This window comes from Pseudorca crassidens, chromosome 9 (genome assembly GCF_039906515.1).
Source record: "Pseudorca crassidens isolate mPseCra1 chromosome 9, mPseCra1.hap1, whole genome shotgun sequence".
Lineage (NCBI taxonomy): Eukaryota > Metazoa > Chordata > Mammalia > Artiodactyla > Delphinidae > Pseudorca > Pseudorca crassidens.
In genome coordinates this window covers 27319599-27341001 of record NC_090304.1, presented here as the reverse complement: position 1 = coordinate 27341001, position 21403 = coordinate 27319599, and the positions used below count along the sequence as shown (strand labels likewise).

The window sequence follows — 21403 nt, the reverse complement described above, 5'->3', positions numbered from 1 at the left end:
TCAGAAGCATTATCATATAGCAATATTGCATTTAAAGTGCTTGGGAAACGTATGCTTATATTGTTAGTTTTAGTCATTAATTCATTCAATAGTATTTCTTGAGTTTGTCCTTTCTGTGTAGAGCAATGTTCCAGGCTCTAAGTATACAGGGGTGAAAAGATGGGACAGTCCTTGTCCTCAAGCAGCTTATACGTTTAAGTACTGAGTATGAAACCAAGCAGAACCCTGGGGGCCCTCCCAAGTACAGTACAATGGTCCCTCCATGTCTCCTTCCTCTTGTTTGTAGAAAAGCTGAAGTCTCTCAGCCCTCACCTGAGTCACAAAAGAACAGGTTCAAGCAGTTAATGATTAGGTCACTAGAGCCACAGAGTTTTTCAGTATTTGATGCACATTCCTGAGTTGTTTTACAGATACTGTAACTGCCACCAGAGGGAAAAAGCTAACTGCATGATGACCAGACAGTAGCCATGACATAAGCTGCTCCACCTTGAGTAGTAGTAAATCTATGGCTAGCACAATTCCAAGAACTGGCCTCAAGAGAACAGCATTAACGCTATTGCTTATAATAATCGATGTCTTTTTGGGCATGAAAATAATTGTGCCTTGTTCTGTCTGTATATATAAGTGGGCAACTAAAATCGTCAACAAAAAGATGCTACAGACCCATGTTGACATCTTCCACTCTAAGAATACAGTGCCCTATGTCAGCATAAAGAAGTTATAGAAGACAGACCTTCACCCATGATCCCATAAAAATGGAATGATGTCTGACAGTGGGGATTTGTAAGCAGCTGTTTGCAGGAAGCAGTTCTCTGTAGGAGGCCTTTTATTTTGTCACTTTAGCAAAGCTATATTTTAACTAACCTCTGGCCCAGGCACACCTTTCAAATCTTTTGACCACACAATGCCTCACCTAACATGTTGATTCTTAGATTAAAGAAGTAGAAATTAAGACTAAGTAATTAATGGCCAAAAGGCACATGAAAAGACATGCTCAACATTGTTAATTACTAGAGAAATACAAACCAAAACTACAATGAAAGTATCACCTCACACCATTCAGAATGGTCATTATTAAAAAGTCTACAAATAATAAATGCTGGAGAGGGTGTGGAGAAAAAGGAACCCTCCTGTACTGTTGGTGGGAATGTAAATTGGTAGAGCCACTATGGAGAACAGTATGGAGGTTTCTTAAAAAATTAAAAATAGAGTTACCATATGATACAGCAACCCCACTCTCGGGCATATATCCGGACAAAACTATAATTCGAAAAGATACATGTACCCCAATGCAGCACTATTTACAATAGCCATGACATGAAAGCAACCTAAATGTCCACTGACAGATGAATGGATAAAGAAGACATAAATGGAATATTACGCAGCCACAAAAAATGGAATAATGCCATTTGCGGCAACATACATAGACCTAGAGATTATCATATTAAGTGAAGTAAGTCAGAAAAAGACAAATATCATATGATACCATGATGTGGAATCTAAAAAAAAAAGATACAAATTAACTTATTTACAAAACAGAAATAGACTCACAGACATAGAAAACAAACTTATAGTTACCAAAGGGGATGGGGGGGAGGGGAAGGATAAATTAGGAGTTTGGGATTAACATATACACATTACTATATATAAAACAGGTAAACAACAAGGACCTACTTTATAGCACAGGGAACAATATTCAATATCTTGTAATAACCTATAACGGAAAAGAATCTGAAAGAGAATATATACATATATATGTATAACTAAATCACTTTGCTGTACACTTAAAACTAACTTGACGTTGTAAATTAACTACACTTTGATTTTAAAAAAAAGAACATAAAAAAGAATATGTAATTAACAGATAACTACATCTTTTCCCCAGCTTCCCCTTCAGTAATCTCGAGAGCAGACTGTGTGAACAAGACAGCATCTAAAGAAAGATCACAAGGAGTCAACAAGCTTGGGTGCAATAGGAGATGGCAAAGAATCTGACCCCCTACCTCAAGGATCAATTGAGACTACTTCCCCCTTTTCCCTTTAAAAACTTTCATGGCCCAGCAGAATCTTCAGAGTTGGTTCTGGGACATGAGTCTGTCTTCTTCCCAGGTTGCCAGCCTCCTGAATAAAGCAACCTTTCCTTTTCCAACTAACACTTGTCTCTCCAGTATTGGCTTTCAAGCAGCGAGCAGCTGAACCTGAGTTCAGTAACACATAGATCTATAAAACTATTTTTTGAATGGGAAAGACACTGCTGTGGACATTCCTGCTTGTGCCATGCAGCATCCTTCACCGCCCTCTGGCAACCCACCTCTGCTTTCCTTCTTGGAACCAGCTCTCCCTTAGTCTCAGGTGGATGTGGTTCCAGTGAAGCTGACTCCACCACCAGTGCCAGGGTTGGAACATGTGACCTGGGTCTAAGCCAATCAGCACATCTCAGTGATCCAGTTTGGAACAGAACCTGACATTACAGAGGTTTTATTTATAATTTGAAGACTTTTGCTGGTACTTCTGGGAGGTTCTGTGGCCCTGAACCCTGAGATCACTGAAGGGCAGAAGCTGCTGACAGAAGTTTCTTCCTCATAAATCTGGAAGGCAGAACTGAGAAAAATGGAGTCTAATTGTGTCAGTTGAGCACCTAAGCTAACATTTCCCTTGGGCTTTTTTCAGATTTCATGCTTAAATCAGTTTTCACTGGGAATTTTATCATCTGTAACTGAGAGTCCAAATCAATGTAAACAGGCATTTGTTATATTGTTGAGTTCTCAAACTCTTGATGGTCAGTAAAATGGAAAGCCCCATTACAGTTATTATCATTACATGACATGCAAATTTTGTGTTTTTTCCTCCCTTCCATCATAACCCAAACCCTACTCTAAGTACTGCGTGCGATATTAAGAATTGTGGCTGTTTGGACTAAACTGTTAAGACTGTTAGGTATGTAATATTAAAAAAATTTTGAACACTCCATAAATGCTGTCTTCTGTTTTTTCCTTTCTATGCTAGTGTTGACCATGACAGGAATCCTACAGTTAGAAGATAAATGAAGGAATTATCTAAACTAGTTCTTCACCTGGAAGCAGCAGTGTAGTTGGCAGAATTCTAAAAATAGTCCCCAAAGATGTCCTGCCTTAATCCCTGGAACCTGTGAATATGAGCTATCGCTCCCTTGATTATGCTACATAATGCAGCACAGCTGACTGTGAGGTAGGGAGAGTAGCTGGGTGAGCATCATCTACTCACAGGAGCCTCTTTAAAAGCAGACTTTTCTCCAGCTGGTGACAGAAGGAAAAGTCAGGTTCAAAGCACCAAGAGAATTTCACACACCATTGCTAACTTTGCATGTGGAATGGGTGCACAAGGAATTTGGCACTATCTAGGAGCTGAGAGTGGCCCCTTGGATGATAGCCAGCAAGGAGAGCGGAACCACAAATAATTGAATTTGACCAACAACCTGGGATGGTTTGAGAGCAGATTCTTCCCCAGTGCCTTCAGATAAGAGTCACTGGCCTTATGAAGCCCTAAGCAGAGAATATATATTTTTTAACCTTGGATTAGTGAAATATGGCATCCCAGGAAATTACATGAGTATTTTACAAGACATAATTATAATAATATGAGACTTACGTCTCACTAACACACACACACATTTTTCTACATGTATTTCCTATGAGTAAAACAGGTAAAAGAATCTCAAATTTAGGAATTTAGTTTTCACTCTTCCTAGTCAGAGAAGTCTCTGCTTGTCTGACCCAATTCTTACGAATGATATAAGGCAAGGTCTTCCCATCTCCCACAACTTTATTGAATGACCCTATTTTATTACTCTTACGGAGAAATGGACTTCCAATGTAAGTCTCTAAATAGCTTAGCTCAGAATTCTCTATTAGAAATATGCTAAACACCTCCATCTGCTGTTAGAACCAAGAACTCATTTTGTAGCGACTTTGTAGCTTGCTTTTTTTTTTTTTTCCATAGCTTGCTTTTTAAAAATGTTAATATGAACCACCATAAAGTTAGAGAAACACTTGGTGGCTAGTTCTAATGGTACATTTCTTTCAGAGGCTTCAGATAACTACTCTTATTTAAGAAGCAAATAAACAAAAAAATCTTTCTTCTTACAAGTATTGAGCTAGCCTAGATCAGGAGCACAGTGAAGTAATTTTCTTTCCGAAGAGCTCTCTAGCTACATGTAGTCTCTGTTCTTCCTAGCCCTGGATATTTCCACTTGGGAAAGGTTTGTTTTCTTTTTTAAACATTTTGAAGTAATTATAGATTCACAGGAAGTTGCAAAGAAATGTACAGAGAAGTACTGTAAACTCTTCCTCTAGTTTCTCTCAATATCTTTTACAACTATGTTACAGCAACAAACCAAGCAACTGACATTGCTACAATCCACAGCTACTATTCAGATGTCACCAGTTATGCATATGTGTGTGCACGTGTGTGTATGTGTGTAGCTATAGGTAATTTTATCACATTTGTAGCCTTGTGTAACCAACATCACAATCAAGATGGTCAACTGTACAATTACTACAAGACTCCCTTTATATCCACACCTATGCCCTCCCTCATCCTTAACTGCTGGCAACTGCAAATGTGTTCCGTATCTCTATAATTATGTTATTTCATGAATGTTACATAAATGGAATCACAAATTGTGTATCCTTTTGAGATTGGCTCTTTTCACTCTACATAATTTTCTTGAGGTTCATCCAAATTGCTGTTTGCATCAATAATTCATTTCCATGAATTATTCCATGGAATTTATTAAATTCCATGAATTTATTCCAAATAAAACATTCCATGTTTAACCATTCACAAGAAAAGATCTTTTTTATGTTTCAGTATGAAGCACTCACTACCTGATGGTCTCAGTCATATTCAGGGAATAAGTGCATCTTGGAAGCCACATATGATGTGCATCAAATAAACACTTTTCCCAACTTATCTCTGAGCACTGGAAAATTTTTCAACTGTCAAGTTTTCACAGTGGCAAAGGCATGAGTTCAATTATGCAGAGCCAGATTCATTTAAAAGGAAAAAACTAAAAACTTTCCAAATTAAGATTCCTATTAACCTTAAAGAATTCACCGGCCTCACTAAGAAAGAAAAATGTTGATATCTGTGAAAATAAGGGTACAAGAAGAAAAAAATAATTTCTGGTTACTCCAGGAGAACTTATACCCGCTGGAAAATTATGAACTACTTCATGATGAAAGCTTTCTGATAGACATTTGAGCTCACTTAAATAGGAATTAGAACCATCCTAGGTTCCTAATAAAATGGGCCACCTATAAAAAGACCCACTCTCAAGTCAACAGAGCTGGATGGAAATTTTCTCAAGAAAAAGCCTTGCATGGTCACGCATCGTTGTTAGGGGAGCCATCATTTCATAAATAAAAAGGAATCGTACTGTTTCCCCTCATGAAGTCCCTTGCCTTTACTTTCAAACGAAACAAACACCAACTATCCTCCTAGGAAGGACTCCTTTCCATAATTTTTCCAAACACTAGGCCCTACGCTTTCTTCAACTCATGACATCTGCGAGGTGACACTTCTCATGTACTGCTGTGGGAAAATTCTATTTGAGATTCTTTTTTTATTTTATTTATTGTATTATTATTTTTTAACATCTTTATTGGAGCATAATTGCTTTACATTGTTGTGTTAGTGTCTGCTGTATAACAAGGTGAATCAGCTATATGTACACTCATCCCCTCCCTCTTGCATTTCCCTCCCACTCTCCCTATCCCACCCCTCTAGGTGGTCACAAACCACTGAGCTGATCTCCCTGTGCTATGTGGCTGCTTCCCACTAGTTATCTATTTTACATTCGGTAGTGTATATATGTCCATGTTACTCTCTCACTTCGTCCCAGCTTACCTTTCCCTCTCACCGTGTCCTCAGGTCCATTCTCTATGTCTGCGTCTTTATTCCTATCCTGCCCCTAGGTTCTTCAGAACCATTTTCTTTTTTTTTTTAGATTCCATATATATGTGTTAGCATACGGCATTTGTTTTTCTCTTTCTGACTTACTTCATTCTGTATGACAGATTCTAGGTCCATCCACCTCACCACAAATAACTCAATTTTGTTTCTTTTTATGGCTAATATTCCATTGTATATATGTGCCACATCTTCTTTATCCATTCATCTGTCGATGGACACTTAGGTTGCTTCCATGTCCTGGCTATTGTAAATAGTGCGGCAGTGAACAATGTGGTACATGACTCTTTTTGAATTATGGTTTTCTCAGGGTATATGCCCAGTAGTGGGATTGCTGGCTCGTATGGTAGTTCTATTTTTAGTTTTTTAAGGAACCTCCATACTGTTCTCCATAGTGGCTGTATCAATTTACATTCCCACCAACAGTACAAGAGGGTTTCCTTTTCACCACACCCTCTACAGCATTTATTGTTTATAGATTTTTTGATGATGGCCATACTGAGCGGTGTGAGGTGCTATTTGAGATTCTTATTATGAACAACTACATTACGTTCCAAGTTTCTATCTGTTGTTTACTGCCGTTTTGTTTATAAGGGCAAAAAACCTAGAAACACCTTAAAGTCCTATAATGTGGCACTGGTTACACAAATTTAGATCTCACTAAAGAATGATAATATAGGCATATATTTAATTGTGGAAAGATGTTTACAGAACCTATTAAAGTCTGTTATTGTATTGTCATTGTCAAACACAAAAAATTAGCATATCCTCATTTTTGTAAATGTAACTATGACAATAACAACAAAATATAAACAAAAGAGACATTAAAAAATGTATTTTTCAGTTTCCTAATTATGTGTTTTTCAGTTTCCTTTTATTTTCTATTTGTTTTTTTCCAAAAGTTTAATGATAAACATGAGTAATAAAATACAGTAACAGTCATAAAGTTTTAATCTTTTCACCTTGTCTCTCCAACCACAGTTCAATTTTCTTGAGAGCAGGCTATCATACTTACTTATTTCCTCTTACTTGGTGATATAGGAAATTTGATATACCCAATTCCTTTTGCCCACAAAGGCTAAAAACACATTTTTATAGCATGACTATAGTTTATCACCACTAATTTATTCCATTGTGAATATACATATTTAAAATATGCATATTCCTTCAGGTCTGAGGGATATTTTTTAAAAGACTTATTCAAATACTATATAGTATAATTCTCTACATCCAATGAGAATTCAAAAACTACTTTTTGAACAACATTAAAAATATAGCAGTGCACAGCTTCTCCCCAGTAAGATTTCAGAATTTTTAAAGGCAGGAATTGCTTTGCATCCTTGTGATATTTTACACTCAATACTAATATCAATACTAATAATAGCACATTATTATCAACATAAAAGCTACCATTTACTGAGTATTTACTGTGAGCCAGGAATTGGGTTAAACTTTTTTTTTTTGGCCGCTCTACATGGCTACTGGGATTTTAGTTTCCAGACCAGGGATTGAACCTAGGCCATGGCAGTGAAAGCGCCAAGTCCTAACCACTGGAACGCCAGGGAATTCCCTGGGCTACACTTTAACATTTATGATATGGTTTAAATTTCACAATAATTATTATCCCCCTTTCGTATATGAGGAAACTGAGTATCAGTGATACTAAATAGCTTACCCCAAACCACACAGTGGGTACTTTGAAGAGCTAGGACTGGAAGCCAGGCAATCTGAGTCCAGATTCTGAGATGTCAATTAGGAAGCTATCTCATCTCTCTTAATAAGCACTCAAAAGCATTTATCAAATGAATCAATGAATATAAAAATGAGAAAGTAACTTATTATTTATCTATATAATTGACTCTCAAGTATTCTCAAGTAATATAACAGGAGAGAATACAATGAACAAAGTTTAGCAACGGAAGTTACAGATTTAAATCTTGATAGTAAAATCACAAAATCAAAAATCTGTGTTCTGAGCATATGAATATTACAGTATTACTTTGTCTGCTCAGTTGATCCTCTCGCCTCTAATTCACAGAATGGCCCAATTGGAGACATTGTCAAAAAAGAATGGACCATGACAAACAGATGATAACAAATCAATCAAAAGACCTGTCAGTTAGTTGCATTCAGATGGATAAAATTATGGGCAATTCAAATGATTATATATACTACAACATAATGATTCTTAAATAACAATTTAATATAAAATTACTTATTTTTCGTAAATATTTGCAGACATTATTCATTATCAAAGGATGATACTTGGTATTTATGTTTTAAAAAACAAAAAGAGTTGTAAGATAGCATATGTCATAGTTTAGCTAACTCTGTAGTCCAATTTTGAAACATGAAAACTAAGGATGGCTTGTGTTTGCAGAAAGAAAATAAAATGCTGTTAGAAAGTAGAAATTCAGGCCCCTTATTTGATCAGCTAAGTTGTAAACTTTATCAAATAGAAAATAAAAATAGTAACAACAAACCTCATGATCAATAAAATTTCCACAACCATAGTCAGATTTTCACTAGTGACTTGGCAGGGAAATGCTTCATGATATGTCATGAAAATCATGGACTGTTTGTATATATTTTTATATTCTTAGTGTCCAACAAATTTGGGGGCAGAAAAAAAGGTGCTTAAATGAATGATCAAAGGTTGAAGAAATACATTCTGGACAAGAATCAAAGGTGTTTGTTACAGTGCAACTGATAAACTTGAAATATTGGAAACTGCCTAATTGTTCAATAACAGTGGAATGATTGAATAAATTATGGTAATATTTTAGCCATAAAAACCAAATGGAAAATTTATAACTGAAAAAAGTACAATAACAGACATTAAGAACTCAGTGTATGGATTTAGCAACAGATTAGAAAAAGTTGACGAGAGAATTAATAAACCGAGAGACAGGTCAAAAGAAAATATCTACACTAAAGCACAAGGAGACAAAAAGTAAAAAATACAAAATGAAGCATAAGAGACATAGGATTTACAGTTTTTTAAAAAGTTCTAATATACATGTCATTAGTATTCCTTCAGAGAAGAGAGAGAAAAAATGCAGCTGAAACAATATTTGAAGAAATAACACAGTAAGCCACTGATTCGAGTCCTAAAATTCCCAAGTATTATAAACACAAAATAATAACACCAAAAACTACTAAGGAAAATCATAGCAAAAACCAAATATACAAAGAGAAAACCTTAAAGTCAGCCAGAGGAAAACAACATATTGCCTTCAAAGGAGCAATGAGATTGATATATGACTTCTCAATTGGAAAAAAAAATAGAAGCCAAAGACAATAGAACAATATCTTCAATGTGTTGTGAAAAAAAAGCTGACAACCTAGAATTTCACACCCAGTAAAAATATGAATATGAAAATATGGAAGTGACAGATAGATATTTTAAGACAAATAAAAATGGAAAGAATTTATGACCAGCAGACCCACACCTCAGGAGATATTAAAGGATGTTCTTTAAAGAAAAGGAAAATGATTCCTGATGGAATTCCAGAGATACAGAAAGAAATAAAGATGAAAAGGAAGGGTAAAATGTGGCTAAGTCTAAATAAATATTGATTAAGAAAATAATAATTATGATTTTTATAGAGTTTGAAACACATATAGAATTAAAACATACACCAGTATCCAGTCAGAAAGTATATAAATGGAGTTTAGTAAGAGTTCTAAGGTGTTTGTATTGTCTGAGAAGTGGTAAAAACACTAATTTATATTAGATGTCGATAAGTCAAGAAAACATGTATAATCTCTAGAACAACCAGTAAAAGAATAGTAAAGAAAGTATAACTACCAAGATAATTGGGAGGAAGGGAATGAAATAAGGAAAGTACTCAATAAATCCAAGAAAACGCAAAAATAAAAGAGAAAACAGAATATAGAATAGATGGAACACATAGAAATCAAATAGTAATATGTTAGATTTAAATCCCAAAATATCAGTAGTTATGTTATAGGTAAATGGACTAAATACTTCAATTAAAAGACATAGATTGTTATACTGCAATAAAAAACCTATATGCTTTCAATATAAAGATAAAATTTGAAAATTAAAGAATACAATAATATATCAAGCAAACACTGACCAAAAAACTGTGGTCATTATATTTAATTTGAGACAAAACCGAAATAAACTTTAAGTTAAGAAAAAGGAGGAATTACTAGGGATAAAGAGGAACATTCCATAATAAAATAAGGTTTAATTCATCAAAAAGATGTAACAATTCTAGAATTGCATGCACCTAATAAATAGCCTCAAATTATAGAAAATGAAAATTCATAAAACTAATAGAAAGAGCAATAGACAAATCCACAATTATAGGAGGAGACTTTAACCATATTTCTCTAAAATATCAGTATTGAAAGAATACTGATATTTTGAATTGAAAACGCATTTATCAAACTTGACCTAATAGATAGAACACTGTGCCCCCAAATTGAAGAATACATATTCTTTGTAAATACATATGGATCACTTATAAAAACTGTCCAAACATTGGGTAGGCCATAAAGCAAATCTCAACAAATGTCAGAGCTGAAATCATACCAAAAATCTTCTTCAACCACAGTGAAATTAATCTAGACGTCAATAATACACATACCAACCAGAAATGTTTCATATATTTGGACATTAAGAAATATACTTCCAAAATTCATGGATCAAAAATTATAACAAAATGGAAAAGATAACAAAAATATAACATTAAGATTGGTGGAATGAAGCTAAAGCCATGCTTAGAGGTAAATTTATATCCTTAAAAGTATATATCAGAAAAGAAGAAAGGCTGAAAACCATCAGTGAAAATAGGCCTTGCAGAGGGTAGGATTTTAGGTAAGAAAAAAGAGATAAGGGCATTTTGGTCAAGCAAACCAGCATGAGCCAAGTACAGTCACCCTGGGCCTGGATAAGTACAAGGGAGGTTCTGAGACAAGAAAACAGTGCGGTGCATCTGACAGTTGATGCTCTGTAGGAGACTTAACTTAGTAGGGAACTGGTAAAGGTTGAAGAATTGTGAGTCTGTGAGTGAGATGTTCAGTCATACTTCAAAAGCATATCACCAGGGAGGAGTGTTCAGGCTGAACTACTTTCTCCCTATAATATACTCATCACCCTCCCTTTATTGCAGTGATTTGTTTAATATCTCTGTTCTCTGTTAGACTCTGTAGGGGAAGTTCTGTGAGGTGAGAAAGTGTGCCTGTATTTTCAGTATTGTATGCCCTGTGCCTAGGATAGTGCTTAGAATATAGAAAATGCTCAATAAGTATCTGTACATTAATAAAGGATGAAAATAAAGAGTGATGTAGAAATCAGTTAGAAAAACCGTTGTAATAGGCTCAGTTTTGGACTGACACATGTGTAGGTCCTAGGGCTATGGTCATCCAGCAGACAGTGAGGGTCTTAAAATGTAAATATGAATGCTCAGACTAGCTCCCTCTCTATTTTCTTATTTCCATTAATCACACTACTTCATTCATGCGTCCATTCAGTCATCCATTCAACAACCTTTCATTGATTATCTACTATGTACAAGATATGTTCTGGCTCTGGAGGTACAGATGTGAATAAAAAACAGTTCCTGCTGAAATGGAGTTTACATTCTAATGGGACAACACAGACAGTAAATAAATATGTATAGGGCAGGCAGTAAAAATGCCTTGAAGAAAAATAAAGCAGGGAAAGAGAGTGACAGAGTGTAACCATGCTTGGCAAGTCTGAAAGAAGCCAGGCTGGCTGGAGCAGAGGAAGGGAGGGGAGAATGGTGTTCAGGGAGATGCCATGGGCCTTGTAAAGTAGGACCATGTAGCATATAGTAAAGACTTTGCTCTCACTCTAAAGGAAATAAAAAGCCATTGGCGTATTTGGAGCTGAGGACTCCCATGATATGACTTATTAATATGAAGGTGTCCCTCTGCCATTACGTGGAGAATGGATTGTAGGGGGACAAGGGTAGAAGGAAACAGACAAGTTAGGAAGCTAACCTATGGGTTACTTTGCTTGAACTCTGTTCTCATCCAATTCCATATACTATAAGCTAATAATACCTCCACCACCCGTCTCCTCCTTGACCATCCACATTACTCAAATTTAGAACTTTGTTACCTACTAGTTTCACTATGATAATACTAGACAGACATTCTAGCTTGAGGGCTATGAGTTTGAAGAATGTAGGAGCAGAGTTTCCTATTCATACCTTGAATAGCTTTATAGACAATATTGAATAAAACAGGAAGATAAGTAGAACATTTTTTTAAATGGAAATTAAGCAGCATAATTGAAGGTTTGGGTACCTCATGGCAGTGAGAACAAAAATTCATCATAAAATGCTTATTTGAAAACCTTTGATAATTTCTGAATTAATACACATGTATGGATATAAATCTAATCCTTTGGAATGCTTGATTTTGACTTTGCTTCAAAAAAAGCAGGTGCAATTAGATTATTTGTTCACAGAGAACATGTGGGAATTAATTTTTAAATATACCAAAATGCAAACAGGTAACAATGTCAGCCAAAATCAGGCTATTAACTTTTCTAATTTAAAAAAAAAGTAGTATAAGCATACCTCTGCATCTCTGGAACACACAACAATTTCATGTTCTTAAATGCAACACCATACTCTTGTATATAGTATAAAAGAGCTAAAGGCTAATGCTTAAAGCTGAGCATTTCAACAGTGAGGAACAGTAATATAACCTAATATGAGATTTTATTCCTGGGAAGCTTAATTGGATTTAGTGACTATCAAAGGCAATTACTATATTTACATTTGCCTTTATTGGTAAGAGTTCTAGAAACGAGAATTTGAGTGTGGCAATTTAAACAGTCCCCTTTGCTTAAAAAGACAGAGTTTGCTATTATCAAAACCGATTCGTGCATTCACTGTCTCTACAAAAATTGTGTTGACATGTGATAAACAACATTAGAAGAATGTTCTAATCAAATAAGATGGTTACAGATTACCATCAACTATATGCAAAACTACACAAATGATTTAATAGAGTAATAAATCGTATGCTATTGACTACTCAAGAAAATCAGAATATGACTTTCAATTTTTAATATTTTTTACAAATTATAATTATATAGACATGATCATTATTTGTCTGCTTAAAGAATTTCTCATTACTATTAATTTACCTTTCTCTGAAAAGCAGAAGACTAGTTCTGTTAGCTAGCGCATCTCAAACCTGTCACTAAGAGGGAAAAACCCTGAATGTGGTAAAAATCATGTCACTTCTTTCAAGCTTTATTTCTTCTATTCTATCAAGGGGAAAAAAAGCCTTAAAAAAATTGACCAATGCAGTATAGTTTGGATTTATATTCTATTGGAAGGGTAAATATAATAAAGTGAGTACCAAATGCTCAGGGTTTATTCCATGCCGATTGCAGCCAGACTTAATTATAGTAGAAGGATGGATTTTATAGCAGTTGTAAAAACGTAAATAGGCTTTAAAACTGATTCAGGAATTACATTTTATAGATGAAACTTTGATTTTAATTTAAACAATTCTCTTAGGGTATAATAAACATTATTCAGAATGTTCTGCTTTCGTTATGATTGAGATAGTAGTGATACTTTAGGAAACCCTGGGACAGAAACACCTGTTTCTTACCAAATTACTTTTCCTAATGATTATAATAATTTTATGCACTAGATTAACTTTAAAATGTAAATATTACAATATTTTAAAGTTTAAATTATTAGAAACATCTTAAAAGTAGCAGTGGAATATGTGCACCAAATATGGCATATTCTTACCTATTTTAGTCTGAGTATTCCTATAAAGCATCTATATTAAAAATGCTTTTCATAACATATGTTGATTTTTGTCCTATTGCAAACATAATATTCAATTATTAAAATTTTTTAAATAAACTATAAATAAAAATTTTAAACTCAATAACAACTGTTAATGTTTTGATATGTTTCCTTCAGGTGACCTGCCCATCTGGTTAGTTATCTATCTTTCTTTATCTTTTTCTATATAAAGCTACAAAAACACTAAACATATTTTATTACTTGCTTTTTTATTAGTAGCAAAACTCATGAGACATTAAAATACATTTTTAATGAAAAAAATCAAAGAACTTTTAAATATATGTTCTCTTTGGAAAGAGTGAAGTACACGCCAAGTTGAGTCATGAAGAGAAATGTCAATATGATCCGTGGCAGCTGCTTACTTCCCTGGGAAGGAAGGGCCTGGTTAGGAGTACAGTAGCTAGCAAACCCCTCAGCGCTGGACAAAGTCACTAGTGGGAAAAGAACAAAGGCCTTTCCAATGCAACTAACACAGATGTGCCCAAAGGCAAACTGTCAGAAACAGTTAAGATGACAGCTACTCACAGTTCATTATTTCCTTCTCACAGGTCACTGGGTGACAAGCTGGGTCATTGTGCTTTGTTGGCTGTCCCAGTCCTTCCCCACCCCCTATTCAATTTAAATAAGGGTAAAGCGCTCCATCGGATAAACTAATGTAAACAAACACATTCCAGACACTTAAAGATGCCAGAATATGGCATTTATTTTATTTCGGACCAAACTTAGATTTAAATGTACACACAACTCACTTTATCCAAGTAAGAAGAGAACCACATTTCTTCATCTCACTGATAGAGGAAGCAAAAACATTTTACGCAAACAAAAAATATAACCTATCATGTACTAAGGATCCTACATGAAAGACCTAACACAGTAAAAGATTTTCCTTTCTCTTCAATGGAAAAAAGAATTTCTCCACATTACAAAAAAAAGAAAAAAAAAGATAAACAATTAGATGCTTTCTACAAGTGTTTTAAATATATTAAATGAAATGATTCTGTAGATGACCTCGTTTGTGATGATTGCTGTAGGTTTTTTTTAAGGATATAATTCAAAGTAATACAGCAATCAAATTGGCAATAGTTTAGTCAAATCTTTTATGATGTAATACACATAAAATTTTAGTAATGACTTAATATGGCTACTCAATATGATGACATTCTGTTATGAAATTAATACAATAAAAACTACTAGGAACGAGGACTAAAACAGTGGTTAAAAGCATTGTCTATAGATGCAAGTGGATATGGGTTCAAATCCCATCTCCCCTACTAACTAGCTGTATGACTGGACACATCTTGAAACCACTCTGAGCCTCAGTGGCTACACCTTTATGGATTATATGTAAGACCATCTCCACCATCAGGTTATCACGACAATAAGTAAATCGACCTATCACATCATTACAAGAATAAGTAAGTACTTAGAATAGCAGTTGGCATATGGTAAGTATTCAACAAATGACAGCTATTACCTGTCACCAAATTTAGTATATACAAAGCTGAACTGAACCACCATTCAAGGTGTGAAATACCTTGGTTAATCATGACAACTTATATTCATATTATTAGAAAGAGGATTTTAAAAACCTCAAATCTAGTCAAGTGCAAGCCTCTAAATCAGTAAATCTAGACTACTGAATTCACTAAGAAATCAGGGGTTCACAGTCTCCCTTAATATTTGCAACCTCTTATTTAGTCATCACTGAAAGCTGCATGTATTGATTTATATTTTATCATTCCCTTTCTAAACTGTTCCACCTTATTTAAAGGTTCCTTTCTAAGATATCCAGTCAAAATAATAGGCCCAATTTGAAAGGCTAAAGATCCGGAATAATCATTAAGAAAAGAACATGAATGGTCAAGGCAGAACAATATAGAGGCGAAGAATAACACTTAAGGTGCAGATAGGCCTGCCTTAAATAACTAGCTGGAAGGCCTTAGCCAAGTAACTTAATCTCTCTGTGCCTAAATTTCCTTATCAGTAATACAGAGATTAATACCTCTGTTTTACATACTGTAACGGGAGCAGGACACTACGGGGCCTTCCTGTGACAGACCCCTCCCCCCACATCCTCTTGCTTCAGTTCTTCTCTGAAGTACCTAGATAATAGTATCTGATGCACATTTCCTGAGTTGTCTTTTGTTTTGCAGATGCTAAAACCCCCACCAAATGGAAGAAATTAACTTCCTGATGACCATGAGCATGTAGCTCACAGACCTACTGAAGCCTGAGGATTGATAATATGACACAGCCCTGTTACCTCACCATCAACCAATCAGAGAATTGTGCACAAGCTGATCACATACCCTGCAACTCCCCTCCCTCACCTGGCCTTTAAAAATGTTTTCCTGAAACCTATTGGGTGTTTTGAGCACTAGCTGCCCGGACTCCTTGCTTGGTGCCCTGCAATAAATACTGCATTTTCCTTCACAACCCAGTGTCAGTATATTGGCTTTACTGCATGCAGGCAAGTGGACCCAGTTTCTCACAGGTTACTGGAAAATAATGCACATAAAGCACTTAAGCAAAGTCAGTATATGTTATTAATAATCAAATGTTATCTTTCCTTTTCACTTGTTACCTGCCAGTAGCTACCTATCTGTGTCTTTCCGCAAATTTGTCTACTTCTGATTCTCTCCTTCCTTGGCTACTTCTAAAGAAGTACCTACATTTATATCTTCGTATCTTTTTATTCAATTATATATATATTTTCAGACTATATGCTCATTAATGTTTTCCCTGGTAATCTAAAATTCTATTTCTTTTTCCAATTTTCACAACTCATATCATTTCACATTATTTCTTTATTTCTTGCAGTGATTTTATTCTTCATTTCATAAAATTATCATTAATAAAAGCAAGACAATGTGAAGCCTTCTTTTAAAGCTGTGATAATATTATGCACTGATTCTCTTATATTTGGAAAGCATGCAAACCTAACAAGACGACCTAAGGTTCAAAGTAGTCAATATGTCAAGTTCAGTACCATGTTCTAATTTTGTCCAACAACTCCTTCCAAAATGGGAGGAAAGTAATTGCTCTAAGTACTAACTCTTTACTCAAAATAACTTTGTTAAGGAACAGAAAGAGGAGAGAAACTGAAATTACACCTGTTGTGGTAAACTGTGTGGGTGGAGAGAATGCAGATAAATCCCTGTGGCTTTAAGAGAAAAAAAGAAGGCTGGAAAAGTTGCTGTAGCCTGAGACACAAACCCTGAGGAAACCGCACTAAGAAAAGTGCCCTGGGAAATTTCTTATTAAATAAAATCCAAACTATATTTACCAGTCAATTTCCATTGACTAAAAATCACAAATCAACACAACCCCCATTAAAAACTCTTTTCTACCCCTACTAGTTTTCAGAACATTTTCACAACTCTACCTATTGAGTGCTTATTGCATTCCTGAAATTTAAAGACATTTAATTCTAACAACTCAAACAGTATTGTGGTATGTTAACTGATATTAACAGCTTTGTTTGTTCTGGGATTTTTTTTGCCTCACATTTCCTAATACTACATTCTTTTCTCCAAAGTTCCATCATCAGACTACATTGCTTCAGGGAAGATAACAACAGAATACATTAGAAATATCTCTAAACTACCCAAAGCCCTCAACCCTCAAAAAAATAGATAAACAAATAAAAATAAAAATGAAAAAAATTCCAGTCTGGGGAAGTCACAGGGAACTAGATGGATTATCACTGGGGTTCCGGCACAGTGACCCACCAGCGCCAGCATGCGACAAACACAAAAGCCCCATAGAGATTTCAGAAATTTGAGAGCAGGAGGAAACTGTGCCTCCTAGAACAGAACCCTGGAGAATGACAAGCCCCCAGCATTCTCTCAAGAAGGACAGAGTACAAGTGGCTGCCGAGTGAGCCTAGAGAGAGAGGTCAACAACGACCTCATGAAACCGTATTTGAGTTCCTCAGCTACCCCAGTGTTTTACATGAAAACTTCAAAGACTGCTCCCAAGGGACTTATATTCTAGTGACCTGGCCTGGCTGCATAGCTGCGGCCTTGTGATTGTGTTGTGGAGCATCAGAGAGTTGAGAACCTTATGTACGACTGAAAAACAAGTATCAGGGGCGGAAGACCTGGAACTCTGGTTTTCATACAGTTCCAGGACACCCCCATACTATAATACAGTAAGATACTAAATTTGTTATTTTGTTTCTGCCCTATCTTACTCAAAACAACAAAATCGAAGGATTTAAGGGATAAATAATTTAGAGAGAAAATAAATTGAAGAGTCACTTTTGTTATTAGGAAAAAAATATTCCCCTCCTATCAAAATCTGAAGGAGGAATATGTAACTTAAGAATATAAGATAGCTTTTAGTTGAAATAAAAAGTTATATTGCACACTTTAAACTTACACAATGTTATATGTCAACTATATCTCAATAAAGATAAAAAAACTTAAAAAAAAAGAAATTTAGAGCCTTTTTTCTCTTTTTTCATGCAATTGACATTTTTATGTACCATTAGAATATTTAAACTTAGGAATTATCTTGAACTTTACTGAGTATGATAAGAACTGTATTACTCCTTTAAGAGTATTTCAATCAATAGTTAATTTCAAACAATTGTATATTAAAATTACAGTTTATAAAGTCACTTTGTGATTTACAACACCAAGCCCAACAAAATAATAATAAGAATAAACTTTAGTTTTCCAGTTAAATAAAGAGGATCAGAGAAATAATTTTCATTTTCCAACCAAGGATGATCTTCAGTTGGTTAGCAAAATCATTGATGTTAGTTTTATTCCAGTAATGTAACTATGCCAATTTGTTAAATTATCACTACTTAAGACCATCTACTGTGCATGTATCCCCAGGTCTAAACATAATATTCTCCTCGTGGAACATAGAAAGGATTGTCTATGAGTGTGCCCTTCTTTAAGACCTTTTGGTATTCTCCAATTAGATATATGCTCAGTACTACCTTACCCTAATTATGTTATTCCAGAATATTTTAGTGAGATCCCAAGATAGCAACCCTTCCTAAGTATACTTATAAACAATACTGTACATCAATCTTCAATGAAATACACATAAATGTCACCTCTCTTCATCAAATGTGACCCGAAAACTACTGTGCTTGAAAGCCAAAGGCTTTTGAGATATTTCAATAATCTTCAAGAAATCAATCTTATGTGAAACTGAAGGAAAACATCGAATGTCACTGAGCAATAAAGCTGCATTCTGTCAGTGCCCTACCTCTGAGCAGAAGCCTTAGGATGTTTCTCTTCCAGTTTCTTCACCAGAGCCACTGTCAGCTCCCCTGTCTCCCCAAGAGAACCTTCTGGCATTAAGTGGGTCTCTGAAGGCTCTGGCAGCTGCTTCAGACCAGGGATACTGGCACTTTTTTGCAGAACCTAATAAATGAAATATAGGAATAATGTAGCTAATTTTCACTGAGTGGAAATATCTAAACGATATATGCCAAAAATTTAACATTGCACTTTTCATGGTTCCTTCAGCCTTCTTCATCCAGCACATAAACCATTGGTATGTGGCCAGAACAAAAGAAGGCAGTCCTAAGAAAAGCTAGTGTGTCACCATCTATTTAATAAAATAATGTTTATATAAATATACATATAAATGTTTATATAAATGTGAAAATAGATGTTTATATAACATGTATTAAATATCAATAACCCTAATTTGTGAATTCGTTTTTGCCTCCTGAAAACAACCCAAACATTTTTTCTCTTTTCAAAATATATCATAGAGATCTATTTCTGTCTTGCCTCTGGCTCACTACACTGACCTCTTCTGCCAAGCTGCTGCCATGTTCCTGATGAGCTGTGGTCCAGGCACCATGGTGAAGGTGATACTCTGCCTGGGTCACGTCATGTGCGTTTAGCTCCTCTAGGTAGGTCAGGACAAACTGAGGATAAGCCTGTAGGAAAGGAAAAAAAAATTGTAAGTAGTACCAGCCTTATAAGCAACAGCAAAAATTCTATACAACTGGAATGATGGGAAGATAAATTAGATTAATAGGAGAAAGGTCTGGCTAATGAGCTTTATACTTTATTGTCAATTTCAGATCAAAATCAAGCCAAATAACTTTCATATGAAGATTTCTAATTTGTTGTTTGATCTGCTCAAGTTTAACTAGGTTGCTAAATATTCAAGCCATCTTATATACTGATAACAATGTCTAACATTTATTGAGTTATCTCCACATTATTGTAAACACATTATGTACGTGTAACGTGCAGTTGCTCTATTTTTTGGGAATATTCAATTCTGCCACAGAAGACAAGAAAACAAATAGGATGAATGAGATTCATTAGCTGCATTAAGCATAGATAAGTAAGTTAGTAACTTGAGAAGTGTCAGACAGAAAGTGATTAGAGCATATGTCTATGAACATAGATAGAAAGGGGTAGAAAGACAAAATAGTCATGACTTACCAAATAACAAGCAAAACAACAAATATTTATGATACACTACATATAAATTAAGCACATGAGACACAATAATCATGAGATCTTTAACTGGCCACCCATTGCTACTCTCATTTTGGATCCTCTGCTGGATAAAATCCACAGCTGCCCATAGGCTACCTGGGGAGCACAGCTTTGGCCAAGTGTACTTGCAACCAGCTCTGTCCTGGAGCAAGTGTGCATCATTGCTTCACACACATTTCACCTGTTAGACCCTCTTGCTCAAATTTCAACTCTGGTCCTTGTAACCACATCAGTAGCAGGGAAGGGTGATGCAACACAGAAAGAGGATAAGTCGATACTGCAGAGATTCAGGTAATGTGGCCATTCAACCCATTGTACTTTAAGCATGTTAATCTAACCCATCTCTCTTCCCATACATTTTAATTTGTGTTTTAAATTGATTTAATAAATTGTGATCTGAATATTTTAATTTGGTCTGTGCACCTTTCTGTTCCATGAACTCAAGGATAGCCTATCTAGGAGCATACTTGGAGTTTACCATTGCATCAAAGTAATTTCCCACATAACAACATATTTACATTTTAATCCTTACAACAGCGCTTTGAAACAGGTATGGCTATTGTTCCCATTTTAAAGACGAGGAAACAAACACAGGGAGGTTAAAGCAACTTGCCCCTCCAGCTTGTTTACCAGTTAATCCTAGATATGCTGCCTCAAGTATTATATAAACTTCTTTTAAAACTTCTTTTTTACAGTGTGGAAAAGTTTTAACAAAATATATGGGGAGGTGTCCAGTGGATAATTAAAGAGTACTAAGGTCCTTATATTATTCTAGAAAAAGAGATACTACGTAACTTTAAACTTTGTTAGAAAATGTGTAACTAAAGATGAATGTTCTAAAATTAGGTTGTGGTAATGGATACAAAACCCTGTGAATACACTGAAAAATATTGAATGGCACACTTCAAATAGGTGAATTGTATGGTATGTTAATTACATTTCAATAAAGCAATTTTTTAATGTAAGAGATTCAATAAAAAAATAGAAATACACAGTATACCTTATGAAGAAGTAGAGGAAAAAAAGAGGAAGGGGATGCAGAAAAAGTCAGGAAGAAAGGTAAAAAATACAAATTAAAAGAAATTTTTGTTGAATTAATCAATAAATGACTAACAGAATTTTAATATG

The 21403-nt window shown here is 35.0% G+C and overlaps 1 protein-coding gene across 1 annotated transcript in view; it reads right to left on the bottom strand.

Moving 5' to 3' along the window:
• Nucleotides 1-21403, bottom strand: part of DCDC1 (doublecortin domain containing 1) — a 456279-nt gene that overhangs the window by 128484 nt on the left and 306392 nt on the right. Inside the window, exons 18-19 of the mRNA XM_067749533.1 lie at nt 19570-19701; nt 19017-19174 (exon numbers count right to left, since the gene is read on the bottom strand). Of these exons, the coding sequence (XP_067605634.1) occupies nt 19017-19174; nt 19570-19701 (290 nt within the window). The remainder of the gene's footprint in view (nt 1-19016; nt 19175-19569; nt 19702-21403) is intronic.